The 13,243-nt window shown below is 63.7% G+C and overlaps 1 protein-coding gene across 2 annotated transcripts in view; it reads left to right on the plus strand.

The window, feature by feature from the left end:
• The first annotated feature begins 4,217 nt into the window (after positions 1-4,217).
• FOXK1 (forkhead box K1) overlaps positions 4,218-13,243 on the plus strand; it is a 51,389-nt gene continuing 42,363 nt past the window's right edge. For both annotated transcript variants that reach the window (XM_036311873.1, XM_036311874.1), the window contains exon 1: positions 4,218-4,779. In XM_036311873.1, coding sequence (XP_036167766.1) covers positions 4,244-4,779 — 536 coding nt within the window. In that variant the 5' untranslated portion in view covers positions 4,218-4,243. The remainder of the gene's footprint in view (positions 4,780-13,243) is intronic.

Here is a 13,243-nt window from a genome sequence, read left to right on the forward strand (position 1 = left end):
TCAGAGACCTTGGTTAAAACACATAGTGCCAAGAAGGTGAGCAAACATATTAAGAACAGTATGCCATATATGCCAGGTCCCTTGAACTACAAGGATGGACCGGCTCCCGGCACGTTTCCACGCTCTCCGTGATGTGAAGCCTGAAAAGGCTGAACTGGGGTCCTCACTGGTGCCCGCAGGGATCCGGCTGGACCGAGGCCACGGCCTCTCCTGTTCAGCCTGCCCGGCTCCCTCCCACCCGCGACGGCAGCCGCCACAGCCAGGCCTCTGCAGCGGCTTCCTGGCCGCAAACCTGGGCCGTGGCCTGGGCAGAGCCCCCACTAAGCCCACCGCTGCTCTCTCCCGGAGACCCCAGCCTCGTGGGGAGAGGGCACGAGGGGAACGCTGGGGCTGATGATTCGGGGTGGGGGGGTTTTCGGCTGGATCTGTGGGCAGCCTTCTGCAACCTGAGCCTCATGCCCGCACATCCCCGCGTAGGGGGCCAGTGTCCGTCCCGTGGCGGAGGCAGCGCAGCTCGGGGTGGTGTGCGCCTCCCCCTCGGGCTGGTGCAGCTACAGGCCCGGCGACCTCGGCCGTGACACCCCCACAGGCCAAGTGCTGGCTGGAAGGAGCAGGGCGCACAGGAGGCCGAGGCTGCGCCATGCACACGAAGTGCCACCCTGAGGACAGGAACAGCTGCTGGGCCAGGACAGTCCCCTCGTAGTCTCAGACACTCAGGGGGCGGGGTCTGGAGGCCGCGAGGACGAATGGGGGGAGGGCCCGACAATCTGTGTTCCACCCCCAGGTGTCCCCCCAGGTTTTCAGGGTAAAGACCAGAGAAACAGTCCCCCGGCCTCCGCCAGGGAGGGAGCAGCTTCCTGCAACGCGTCCAGCGCCTGCCCTGTGCCAGCCGCCCGCCGGCTGAGCAGCCTGTGGGTTCCGTGGAGGGCCTCGGGCCACGGTCCTGCGTTCCTTACCCCACGGCTGTTCTCACAAAACTCTGCCTCTAGCGAGGACGTGAGTGAGCTGTGTCCAAGGCCCCATCGTCTCTTCTGAGCCCCATCAGCCCGCAGCCGGTTTGCAGCCAAGACAACAGGCCCAGCGAGGCCACATCGCCTGTCCCGGCAGCACCGCTGGGAACCGTGCAGCTGGCTGGGCCCCTTCCACTGCACCGCATTCTGTTTTGACGGGCCCTCCGGGCTCAGAGAACCTTCCAGAAGACACAGCCCCGCCAACATCTTGGCGTGACCTCACAAGAGACCCGGAGCCAGAAGCACCAGCTGTCACCCTGAGGCGCCGTCTCACGCTGCGCACCGGCTGCCCGAAGCCGCTCCGTCGCCAGCAACAGAGTAACACGGGCCGGGCCGTCTTTTAAAAATAGTAATTTTTAAAATGTTTTAATTGATTTCAAAGAGGGAGAGGGAGAGAGAGAAACGTCAATGATGGGAGAGAATCATGGATTGGCTGCTTCCTGCACGCCCCCTACTGGGGATGGAGCCTGAAACCTGGGCCTGTGCCCTGACCGGGAATCGAACCACGACCTCCTGGTTCTTGGGTTCACGCTCAACCACTGGGCCACGCTTTGTTGGTGGATCACTCTGCCCGGGGCAGCCCCCACCCGCTCCACGCTCGGCGGCGACAGGTTTCCGTGGCAGCGAAGACTTCTCTGGTGTGGCACTGAGCACGCATGGAGCTCTGATGGCAGAGGCCGGAGGCTGGGAAGGAAGAACAAGCCGCCTGTCCCGGGGCCCAGGCCCAGGGTCCACCCCTCCCAGGTGCCTGGGGTCTCGAAGGGTCAGGAAGTGCTTCTGCAGGATCATCCTGCCTGCCCGCCTGCCTGTCCTTCGCAGCGGCGACATGCAGGCCTCTCGGGAATGGCCCCGGTCCCGTCCCTGTGCCGTGTGGAACCCTGGGGACCCAGCAGGGAGGGGACACAGGAAGGACCCGAGGAGGCAGCAGCAGCAGCAGCAGGAAGTGACGCTGTGACAGGAAAAGGAAGCTCGTTGGTCAAATACAGGGCGTCCCCCAAAATGTGCATATACTGTGACAGCTGGGGGCTCAGTTTTGAAAATGAGGTCGATTTTCATGGACACCGCCAGTACAGTTACTCAGCATGTGGGCATGCATTCTTGGGGACACCCTGAATTTCTGAGCTCTAGGCCCTCACGGCGCTCTGTGCGTGGACGCCCGTGTGCGTGGACCAGAGGCTCTCAGGTATGGGGCTCCCCTCCTGGGCCCCCACACTCAGCCAGGACCGGGGCTGCGGGTTTCCAGGAGGATCCTGTCCGCTGGGCTCTCCCCGCCGCCTTGCACGTCCCCACCGGGAATGAGCGTCCAGGCGCGGCCCTCGGGCTCCCCGCAGGGGTGACCCGGGCAGCGCTTCTTGGTGGCCCTGGCTGCCCGGCGTGACTCCGTGACTCGGGCAGATGAGGGAGGAGAGGCAGAGGTGGCCACACGGGCTGCAGACCCAGCACCAAAAGGTGGCTCACGCCGCTGGGGAACAGGGTCTAACTTTGTCCCCTTTTAACTAGAGTAGAAATGTAGCCGGTGGCCTCTGAGTCGTGCCCCACGGTTCTTAATACTTGTTTTGGGTCTAGCACAAGCTAGAGATTTTTTAAAAACTTTTAAATGAAGGTTGATTTACAGAGAGCAAAATTCACTGCTGTTCGCGAACACTTCTACTGCTCTTGACAAGTACGGGGACTCCCATAGGCACCACCACGGTCACCCTCCAAAAATATTCCCCCCGTGTCATGTGGCCAGCCCCTCCCTCCCCAGACCCCCAGCCCTGGCAATCCACTCACCTGTTTCTGTCTCTGTCGTTTGGCTTTTTCTAGGATGTCCCACAAGTGAAAGCATTTGGGGTCACCCATGTGTGATGCTGTGTGTGGGTATCTCACCCCTTTTCCTGGCTGCGTAGTATTCCACCCTGTGGTTGTGCCGGAGTCTGCTCTCCATTCCTCAGCCGAGGCACATGTGGATGGTCAGGTTGTTTCCAGTTTTGGGTGATACATAAATAAACCCGCTGCAAGCATCTGTGTACAGGGCTTTGTGTTGACACACTTTTCAGTTCAGTTGGGAAAACACCTAGTGATAGGACTGCAGGTCACATGGTAAGTCAGTTGTACTTCGTAAGAAGTTGCTCAGATGTTTCCAAGACGGTGGGACCACCTTCCAGCACCCGAGGGTCACTCGGAGCCTCCAGCCCGCCCCCTGACCATTAGTGACGCTGGGATGCTTTCCATGCGCTTGTCTGTCACGTGTGTCTCTGGTGAAGGATCTGCACACAGCTTTTTTCATGGACGGTTTCTCCAGGCGGCTCCCCGCCCCTTTTGCACGGGCCTTCGTGGCATCTCCCAGGACAGCCTGTCGCGGTGCACAGCGGGAGGACTCCGTTTCTCGGGCCCTCGCTCTTTACTGCCTGTTTTTGCTCCCTCCCTGCCCTCTCTTTTGGAGTTGCCACTGTCACCCGGATGGCTGCTTGGGAGAAAGGACTGGCCAATGGTCCCGTGGGTGTCAGCCCTGTGAGCGCCTGGGTGCTCCTGGGGAAAAGAACTACGGAGGCCGGTATTTTGGGCAGAAATCTCTCCCCTTCTGCTGAGTTAGGCCAGAGGGGCCTGGGAGCACGCAGGTACCGGGCGATGCCCACACTGGCCAGTTCCGTGTTGGCAGCTCCCGTCTCTCGGGTGTCTGCACTGTGAGGGGTTTGCCTCGCCGACCCAGGCGTCCTGCGCGCCCCCGGGATACTCGATGGAGCTGGTGGTTGGTAAAGGGGTGGCTCCAGAAAGGAACACGGGGCCCCGGGGGTCGCAGGCACCCTTAGGCCACCGTGATCTACAGCGGGACACCCTCACGTGGGCGCCGCTGCCCGTCCCCCCTTTAGGGCGCAGGACGGGGTGGTTCCGGCCCAGGAAACGGCTGAGGCCACTGGTTCCAGGACCCAAACTTTCCAGTTAGACATTTGGGGGGCGGGCGGGTTTCCCTCCCCCCGACCCCAGGACGGAGGAACGGGCCGCCTACAGCCAGGGGCAGTGGGCGAGGGGGTAGCCCTGGGGCAGGCGCAGTGGCCGCGCGCAGACAGCGCCCCTCCGGGTCCCCGCGAGCCCCCGCGAGCCCTGGCGGACGGGACGGGCGGGGCGCGCGGCCGGTCGCTCCGCTCCGCGGCGGCGCGATCCAGCCCGGGATTCCGCGCCCGCCGCCGCCTCGCGGAGCCCCGCCCCCCGCCGCCGCGCCGCCGCCGGAGGCCGCTCGGAGCTGCGCGAACATGGCCGAAGTCGGCGAGGACAGCGGGGCCCGCGCCCTGCTGGCGCTGCGCTCGGCGCCCTGCAGCCCCGTGCTGTGCGCCGCCGCCGCCGCCGCCTTCCCGGCCGCCGCGGCCCCCGCCGCCCCCGCCGCCCCCGGGCCGGCCGCCCCGTCGCCGCCGCCACCCGCCCAGCCCCCGCCGCCGCCGCCGCCGCCGGGCGCGATCGCGGGGGGCGCGGGGGGCGCGGGCGCGCCGGGCGAGGCCCTGGTGGCCGCGGCGGCCGACTCGGTGCGTCGGAGCCCGGGGCCGGTGCTGGCGCGCCTCGAGGGCCGCGAGTTCGAGTTCCTCATGCGGCAGCCCAGCGTCACCATCGGCCGCAACTCGTCGCAGGGCTCGGTGGACGTGAGCATGGGCCTGTCGAGCTTCATCTCGCGGCGCCACCTGCAGCTCACCTTCCAGGAGCCCCACTTCTACCTGCGCTGCCTCGGCAAGAACGGCGTCTTCGTGGACGGGGCCTTCCAGCGGCGCGGCGCGCCCGCCCTGCAGCTGCCCAAGCAGTGAGTGCGCGACCCCGGCCCGGCCCGGCCCCGGCGGCCCCGCCTGGCAACGCCCGCACCCCGCCCCGTCCGGGCCCAGGGGTCACCCCCGGTCGCGGCCCGGTCCCTGCCCAGCCTGGACACGGGTCACTCCTGACCCCACCCGGCCTGGCCTCTGGCCCCGAGGGTCACTCCGCCTGCCGTGGATCCCGGCCGTCGCCCCTGTTCCCACCCCGATCGGGAAGCCCGGTGGTGTCGCTGGGGGAGGTGCGGGTCCTCCCCGCACCCCAGGCCCGAGCCCCCCGCAGGAGGGACCAGGTCGGCACCCGCAGCGACTTGGGCGGGAGGGGCCGCCCCATCCGAGGGAGGGCGGAGGGACAGGACCGGGGGTGCCACTGAGGGTTCGTGGAGATGCGGATCCGGACGCTCCCCGGACAGGATAGACCAGGGGTACCCGGCGCTCAGCGAGGGGCCGGCGGGAAGGGAGTCCCGGGGCGCGGGGCGCGAGCTTTGGCCACATCCCGGTGTTCCTCCCGCTCCTCGCGCGCTTCCCCCGCTTCCGGTTCCCACGCGCGCGTCTCTGCCGCCGGGAGCCTGCCCTCCCGAGATCGGGGAAAGCCATTTAACTGGCTACTCATTTCCTCTTCGGCACTTTCTTTTTCGGGCGGAGTCACTGCCTTTCACTCCGCGGCGCTAGCCTTCCTCCTGTTGCTTCGTTCCCGGGGTCTGGCGGCGATCGCTCCTTTACCAGCCCCGCGTTCCTTCGTTGGGGGACTTTTTGCTGGTAATTTCCAGAGCCAGACCCACGCGGGAAACGTCTCCTTCCCAGGGGCTGGGCTTGTTTGCTTGTAAATATGCTGTTGAATAATCTGCAGGTGGCAACATCAACAGTGACTCACTGCATTTTGCAAACACGAAAGGCATGCGTTTCGGAAAGCCAGGGCCGGGTGAATGGTTGGCCTTGTTCCGCCCGTGCTGGTAATCACTCCCGGCCTATCTCTCCGGGAACCGCAGGCCTGCCCCATCCCGAGCCATTAAATGCATTTCGGGGCAGCCACGCCTGTGGGAAGGCCAGGTAAGCAGTGCTCCGCCCTCCCCTGCGGCTCCTGGAGGCCTGTGGCTGCTCCGGCACTTGCTGTGACTCAGGCTCCGTGAGGGCCGGTACCCAGCGGTCCTGTTTCCAGGTACCTGCCTGGCGGTGGGGTAGGCGCACACCTCGCCCGGGCCTCGCCGCGTCTGAAAGGCACCGGGTTTCCTCTAACTCGGGAGGACATTGCAGCCAGGGGAGGCAGGCACGACCACGTCCGTGTCTGTGAGGTGGGCTAGGTGTGCACCGTACTCTGCAGGCTGCACCCCAGGAGCCTGGCTTCTCAGGGGGCGCATCCCAGGGCCCTTGGGCGGGGGGGTCGCCGGGCCCACACCCCTCCGGCCTGTGGCGGGCTGCTTGCCGGCGATCCTGTAGGCAGGGTGGGAAATGGACCAGAGCAGGAGCCTGGAGAAGGAGGGCCATGAAGGGGGTGCCTGTGCTGCCTCCTGGGAAGGGCTGTTTGCTTCTAAGTGTCAGCGCCTGTTGGCAAGTGCGCCCACGTCTGAGCCTCCTCTCCTCTCCCAGGAAACCTACCCCCAGTGGCGCTTGTACTGTGGTGGTCGGAGACTTGTCTTCCGAGTTGAGGCCAGGCCTGTGCGTGGAGGGCCATCAGGGAGTGTTCGCGACGTGAACGCAGGGCCGCTGAGGTGGACATTTTCTCCCTGGAACGGGAGGTTCAGGACTGTCCACGCGTGGCCCCTCCGGCCTGGCGCGCAGCTTTGCTGTGAATGTCTGACGTCATGAACGTCTTCACCGCGGGGTGGAGTCCTGACTGTCTGGGAACTGTGTTCACTGCTCTTGGGCCCAGTGGGCTGCGGTCACATGAGACTTGGGCTGTTTTGTTTGCATTGCGGGGCCACACGCACACCCCCCCACACACACATATACATACACACACACGGCCACACACACACACACAGCCACACGCACACACACCCCCCTCCACACACATACGCACACATACATACACCACACACACACACACACATACACACAGACATACATACACCCCCCCACACACAGCCACACACACACATCCTCCACACACAGACATACACACAGACATACACACACACCACACACACACATACATACACAGAGACATATACACATACACATACACACACCCCACACATACACACACAGACAGACATACATACACACACACACCCCGCCCCGGCTGCAGCAACTGCCCTGTTCAGGCCAAACTCGGTTTATCTTTGCCCCCCTCATCTTTGTTCCGCCCTCAGTTATTTGGAAGCAAATCACAAATGTCGGATTGCCCTGCCTGTAAAGACTTCAATGAAAGATAAAGATTCTTTTCTTAAAACCTAACCACAGTGTCGCTATCGCACCTAAAAAGCTAATAATGATTTCTTCCTGTCGTCAGACGCCCAGGCAGTGTTTGGGTTCCCCTTCCTGCGCGGGATTTTTCTAGGTGTTTGGGTCGGGCGCGCACTCCGACCGGTTGGGGTCCGGGATCCGTTCGCTCCATCTCCCGCTTTCTCTCTCGCTGAGGAGCGAGGCCGCGTCCTGTAAGTTTCCCGCGTTGCAGATCGGCTCCCGGTGCCCGTTCGCATGTCCTTCCCCGTCCTTCCTGTGCATTGGTTGTTGGCCCTGGAGGCTTGATCAGACAGGCATTGGACGTTTGGGGCCAGAACTGCCTCCCAGGAGTGGGTGTGTGTCTGCGAGGAAGCCATTGCGGAGGTCGGCCACGTCTGGTCGCCGGCGCGGTGTGGCCCCTCGTGGCTCCGCTCTGCTGTGCCGGCCCTGCCCCCGGCTGCACGCGGTGACTGATGTTACGGATCACGGCCTCTGCACGTGGACCCTGGTGAACAGTCACTCCTGGTAACCACCAGAGCACGTTGCTGCATAAATGTTACTACGTAAATGAAACCTACAGAACATACTTTCTCGTTGCTATTCCAGCGGGTCACTGGAAGAAGATCAAATTAGTCACTGACCGTTGGACAAGGAGTTGTTAGAGCGAAATTAATTGGAAAGTGCCCTGGACTTCGTGAGGACGGCGGGTTAGCCCAGTGCCCAGCATCCCAGGGGACGACAGCAAGTGTGTCCCTCCCTCCCTCCCAATCCTTCCTGACGCTGTAGAGTCTAGTGTAGACCCATGTCACGGCCCTGGGCGGTGGCTGGTCCAGGACTGGGCTTGTGTGCCCAGTTGGGTTTGCACTTGGACAAGAGAGGGTGTCAGATCTGGCTGTTTCCGTGTGGAGAAAAGAGCTGTGATGAGGGAGGCTGGTCTGCCATGACGTGTTGTGACGTGTGCAGACGTGTGGAGCAGGTAGGGCCACAGAAACCACAAGGGAGACGGGCTCTCAGGTGGGGCCCGTTATGACCGGAGAGGAAGAGGTTGAGCCAGAAGAGCCTTCTCTGAAGGAAGACATGTTCAGGGGGGCGGCATGTTGGGGGGGGGGGCGGCGTGTTCGGGAGGCGGCGTGTTCAGCGGGGCGGCGTGTTGGGGGGCGGCGTGTTCGGGGGTGGCGTGTTGGGGAGGCGGCGTGTTCAGGGGGGTGGCATGTTCAGACAGGTGGCTGTTGGGTAGAGGAGATGTTTTGAGGCTGCAGAACAGAGAGGCTGGTGCTGTGCCCGGACAGCTGGGTCAAGACATGAAATGGCCCTGGCCAGTGGCTCAGTGGGTTGGAGCATCGTCCTGGTTTGATCCCCTGTTGGGGCCTGTATGGGAGGCAACCGGTTGATGTTTCTCTCTCTCTCTCTCTCTCTCTCTCTCTCTCTCTCTCTCTCTCTCTCTCATCAATAAAAATGTATTCTCGGATGAGGATTTTTTCTTTTAATCCTCACCCGAGGATATTTTTCCATTGATTTTTAGAGAGAGTGGAAGACAGAGGGAAAGACAGAGAGAAATATCAATGTGAGAGAAACACACCAACTGGTTGCCTCCAGCAGGCACCCCGACCAGGTCCCGGACCCGGGAGGAGCCTGCAACCGAGGTATGTGCCCATGACCAGAATCGAGCCCGGGACCCTTCAGTCCGCAGGCCTGTGCTCTGTCCTCTGAGATGGGCTAGGGCGATTTTTTAAAAACATACGAAATGTGGCACTCTCTCTAAATAACTGCTTTTTTCTGGTTTTCTTGCCGGTTAGCAGTTCTGGTATCATAAACATTTGCTCACAGTCAGGCTGTCGTCTTGTGCACACTTACTTCGGAAGCTTCCGGCCGTGCAGCTGGGGCCAGCCCATCGCCTCGGGGGTTTGAAGACGGTGCCACTCTCTCCAGCGCGCAGTTCACCTGGAGATGGGGGCCTGTCACCCCACAAGGACATTTATGTCGCGTTTCAGAAGTCGCAGGGTGCTGTCTGTCGGGGTGTGTGTGGAGCTGGGTGCAGAGTGGGTTCATGGCACCCTCTGGCAGGGCGGGCGGCGCGGAGAGGGTGTGCGGGTCTCTGCCGTGTCCCCGTTCGCGCTTCTGAGAGAGACACAGCGCGTGGCAGTGTGTGCGGGAGACCAGGAGGCACCGGACGTGGACACCAGCGTTTACTCTGCTGTTCGCAAGTCTCGTGGGTGTCGGGAATGACTTGCTAAGTTAATGACAGCTCCACTGACAGCAGCCCCTCGTTTCCATGACCACCTCCATTCCCAGCGCCTCAGGGCAGGAGGGGGAGCCTCCTGGAAGCGGGCGGAGCTCCTGGCCGCCTGGGCAGCTGCTCGGGGATGGAGGGGGGACAGTGGGACAGTGGGAGCGACCTTGCGGTGCACAGAGGGGAGCGGGAAGGCATGCGGCTGTCGCTACGAGTCCGACCGAGGCTGGGAGAGCAGTGTGTCCCTGGTTCGCTGGGGCGGCCCCGTGGTGGTGCCCTCGGGCCTCCCATGCCCACTCCAGCCCGTGGACCACGTGGCTGTCCTTGGACGTGGTGGGATGAGCTGGGGGGGTCGGTCGCAGACACTTCTCCTCCCACTCACGCTGCTCCCGGTGGCCCCCCTCGAGGCGTCGTGCCCAGCGCCGCGCAGGGGGCGGGTGTTTCCCGGCTCTGACTAGGGCCCGTCTGCCCGCCGTCACCTGGAACTGGCAGGCCACGCCGGCTCCGTGTCCCCTCAGAGGACGGTCCTCCCGATGCCCGTGTGCAGCGCACGGCTGCCCTGTCCCCTCGGGCCCCGCGTTGTGAGGTCCCCCCCACTGCCGGGGGCGTGGTCCCTGGCGCCCACCTGTGTTTATTCCCGCAGCTCGCAAGGTGTTCGGCCGGACCCGGTTGTCCCCGAAGAGCTGGGCTGGTGGGTTTGTCTGCTGCTCTGTTAGGAAGTAGAACTGAGAGACTAGAGCGTGTACTCGCCATCCTGTTCCAGAACAGCAATGGCTGTGCACCCCGACTTCAGAAATGACTTCTTAGGAAAACGAGCTGTTCCCCAAACCAAAGTGTTTAGAAGGTGTTCGCTTCCTGACAGTCTGTACGGCTGGCACCTCCTCACTGCACTGTCCTGGGTAAGCGTGTGTGTGTGTGTGTGTGTGTGTGTGTGTGTGTGTGTGTGTGCGCGGGGAGATGGGGGGAGTCCTGCCCGGTAAGCGTGTGTGTGTGCGGGGAAGGGGAGTCCTGCCCGGTAAGCGTGTGTGTGTGCGGGGAAGGGGAGTCCTGCCCGGTAAGCGTGTTCAGGGAGGGGGAGTCCCGCCCGGTAAGCGTGTGTGTGTGCGGGGAGGGGGGAGTCCCGCCCGGTAAGCGTGTGTGTGTGCGGGGAAGGGGAGTCCCGCCCGGTAAGCGTGTGTGTGTGCGGGGAAGGGGAGTCCCGCCCGGTAAGCGTGTGTGTGTGCGGGGAAGGGGAGTCCCGCCCGGTAAGCGTGTGTGTGTGCGGGGAAGGGGAGTCCCGCCCGGTAAGTGTGTATGTGTGCGGGGAGCGGCGAGTTCCGCCCGGTAAGCGTGTGTGTGTGCGGGGAGGGGGGAGTCCCGCCCGGTAAGCGTGTGTGTGTGCAGGGAGGGGGGAGTCCCGCCCGGTAAGCGTGTGTGTGTGCAGGGAGGGGGAGTCCCGCCCGGTAAGCGTGTGTGTGTGTGGGGGGAGATGGGGGGAGTCCCGCCCGGTAAGCGTGTGTGTGTGCGGGGAAGGGGAGTCCCACCCGGTAAGCGTGTGTGTGTGGGGGGGAGATGGGGGGAGTCCCGCCCGGTAAGCGTGTGTGTGTGCGGGGAAGGGGAGTCCCGCCCGGTAAGCGTGTGTGTGTGTGCGGGGAAGGGGAGTCCCGCCCAGTAAGTGTGTGTGTGTGCGGGGAAGGGGAGTCCCGCCCGGTAAGCGTGTGTGTGTGCGGGGAAGGGGAGTCCCGCCCAGTAAGTGTGTGTGTGTGCGGGGAAGGGGAGTCCCGCCCGGTAAGCGTGTGTGTGTGCGGGGAGAGAGGGGAGTCCCGCCTGGTAAGCGTGTGCGGGGAGGGGGGAGTCCGCCTCGTGAGGAGATGGAGTGCCCAGCGAGGAGCATGCGTGCCTTTTGGGCCACGACGTCTCCTTTGATGCCTCCCCCACTGGACAGCTGGTCCTTGGCGGCCGCCGCAGGGTGGACCTAAACGGCACCAGGGAGTGACCCTGGACTGCCCCCTACAGGCCGCCGCTCGGTCTTGCGTTCTGAATACATCTTTTACCTGAAGGGCCAGGCCTTTCGATGTAGTTTAAGTTTTAAATTTGCTTTCAAAGCTGAGTGACACCGTACGTGGAAGTGAGAAGTCACACAATGGCTCCGCGTCAGGCTGAGGCCTGGTCGTCTGTATGTCCGTCCCTGGCTGGTTCACGGGGACTGCCCACCTGCCGATCACTTGCTATTCCCCATAGCCAGGTCGGGGGCAGTGGCCTCGTCCTCTCCCAGCTGGTTCCCGGAGGACACCCTGCTTTCCCTCCAGCCACAGGTGGTGGCCACGGGGGGGGGGGGGGGGCATGGAGCCATGCCAGTCCTCGGATGCCAGTGACTGGTGGTTTGCTGGGAAGGTGCCTCGGCGGGATCTTCGGGACACCTCTGCGCACGGCGCCGCCCGGGTGAGCGCAGGCCGCTGGCTCCTCCCGGCTGCCTGGCTCTCCTGGACGCTCTCGCCTGCCTCCTCCCCGTGGATCAGGGCTGCACGGCGGGCGGAGCTGACCTCTGTCCTCGGAAACGGCTCTGCTTTCTGTGCCTCTCTCTTCCCGAGCGGACAGGGAGATGCCGGCGTGCTCCAGCCGCCCCAGGCCTCCCAGACTCGCCTGCTCCGGCTCACAGATGTTCTGGGTTTGGGGGCAGCATATCGGGCTCAAAAAGTAACTGTACAGCTTCCTGCTGGGAGTCTGAGCCCGTTTTGTCCGCTGGCTGGTGGGCGTGCTGTGGAGCCGAGCGACCACGCGGGGAGCTGGGGGAGGAGGCCCTGTGAGCCGTGCGTGGTTCAGGCTCAGGCTGCACGCAGGGTGGCGGTCGTGAGGCCTCCCCGGAAATGCTTGGGCTCCAGGTGACTGATGCCGTCACGGAGCCTCCTAGATGCTACCAGGAGCGACGGCTGGAAAGAGTCGGTGAAAACTGATTCCAAACCGATTTGGAAAGAACATTCAAGTGAGACCTGATGGAGCTCATGACGGGGCAGCCGCTGGAGCCTGCGGACAGGAAAGCTGCCCAGAGCTGCTCCTCCCCCACCCGGGGACTTCAGCGTCCGGCCGCTTGGCAGGTAGCTCCCCGCAGCCGGGAACAGTGACTCACCAGGCCGAGGCCAAGGAAAGCATCGCTGCTCCGGCCAGGCGCCCGCCGCCCTCTGTCGGCTGCACGCAGACCAGGCCACGGGGGGACACGTGCTGCCTCAGCAGTGGCACTTTCTCTGCAGATCGTGGGGTGAACAGATTCCCGGGCCTGCCCACCTGCGTTGGCCAGCAGGTCCCGTGGGGAGTCGTGCACTCCCTGCGCGGTGGTGGGGCGCTCTCTGCGCAGCCCGGTCTCGGTTAGCCTGGGCGTGGGTAGACGGACTGAAGAACTTAATTTTGTTTAGTTTTTCAGTTAATCTGGGTTTAAATAGCCACGTGTGCTGCTGCCTGTGGTGCCTGTGAAGAGGGGCACGCGTGTGGGTGTCTGGACACGCGTGTGGGTCCCCGGGCACGCGTGTGGCCACCACCTCGGTTGGCCCCGCTACCCCGGGCACAGGTACTGTTTCTGCAGTTCCCTTCCCGGTGAGAGACTGAGCGGGGCTGGTCGGGCCTGGGCCCTGGCTGACCCACTGGATGGAGCTGCCTGCGGGTACCGGTGTGCGGAGGCACCTGCGCCCCGCTCTTCCTGGAAGACTTGTTGCTGGCTGGACTGATCAGTCCCTTGTTTCTGTCGTTCTGAACGCAAGTCAGGTGGACTGCACATCCCGTGTCGCTCCACCACCGAGTTCTGAGAGACGGCCCTGGGGTGGCAGGCGAGAGGAGGCCCGAGCTGGCGTGGGGGCCCTGGGCAGCCGGGTGAT

This window comes from Myotis myotis, unplaced genomic scaffold (genome assembly GCF_014108235.1).
Source record: "Myotis myotis isolate mMyoMyo1 unplaced genomic scaffold, mMyoMyo1.p scaffold_m19_p_6, whole genome shotgun sequence".
Taxonomy (NCBI): Eukaryota; Metazoa; Chordata; class Mammalia; order Chiroptera; family Vespertilionidae; genus Myotis; species Myotis myotis.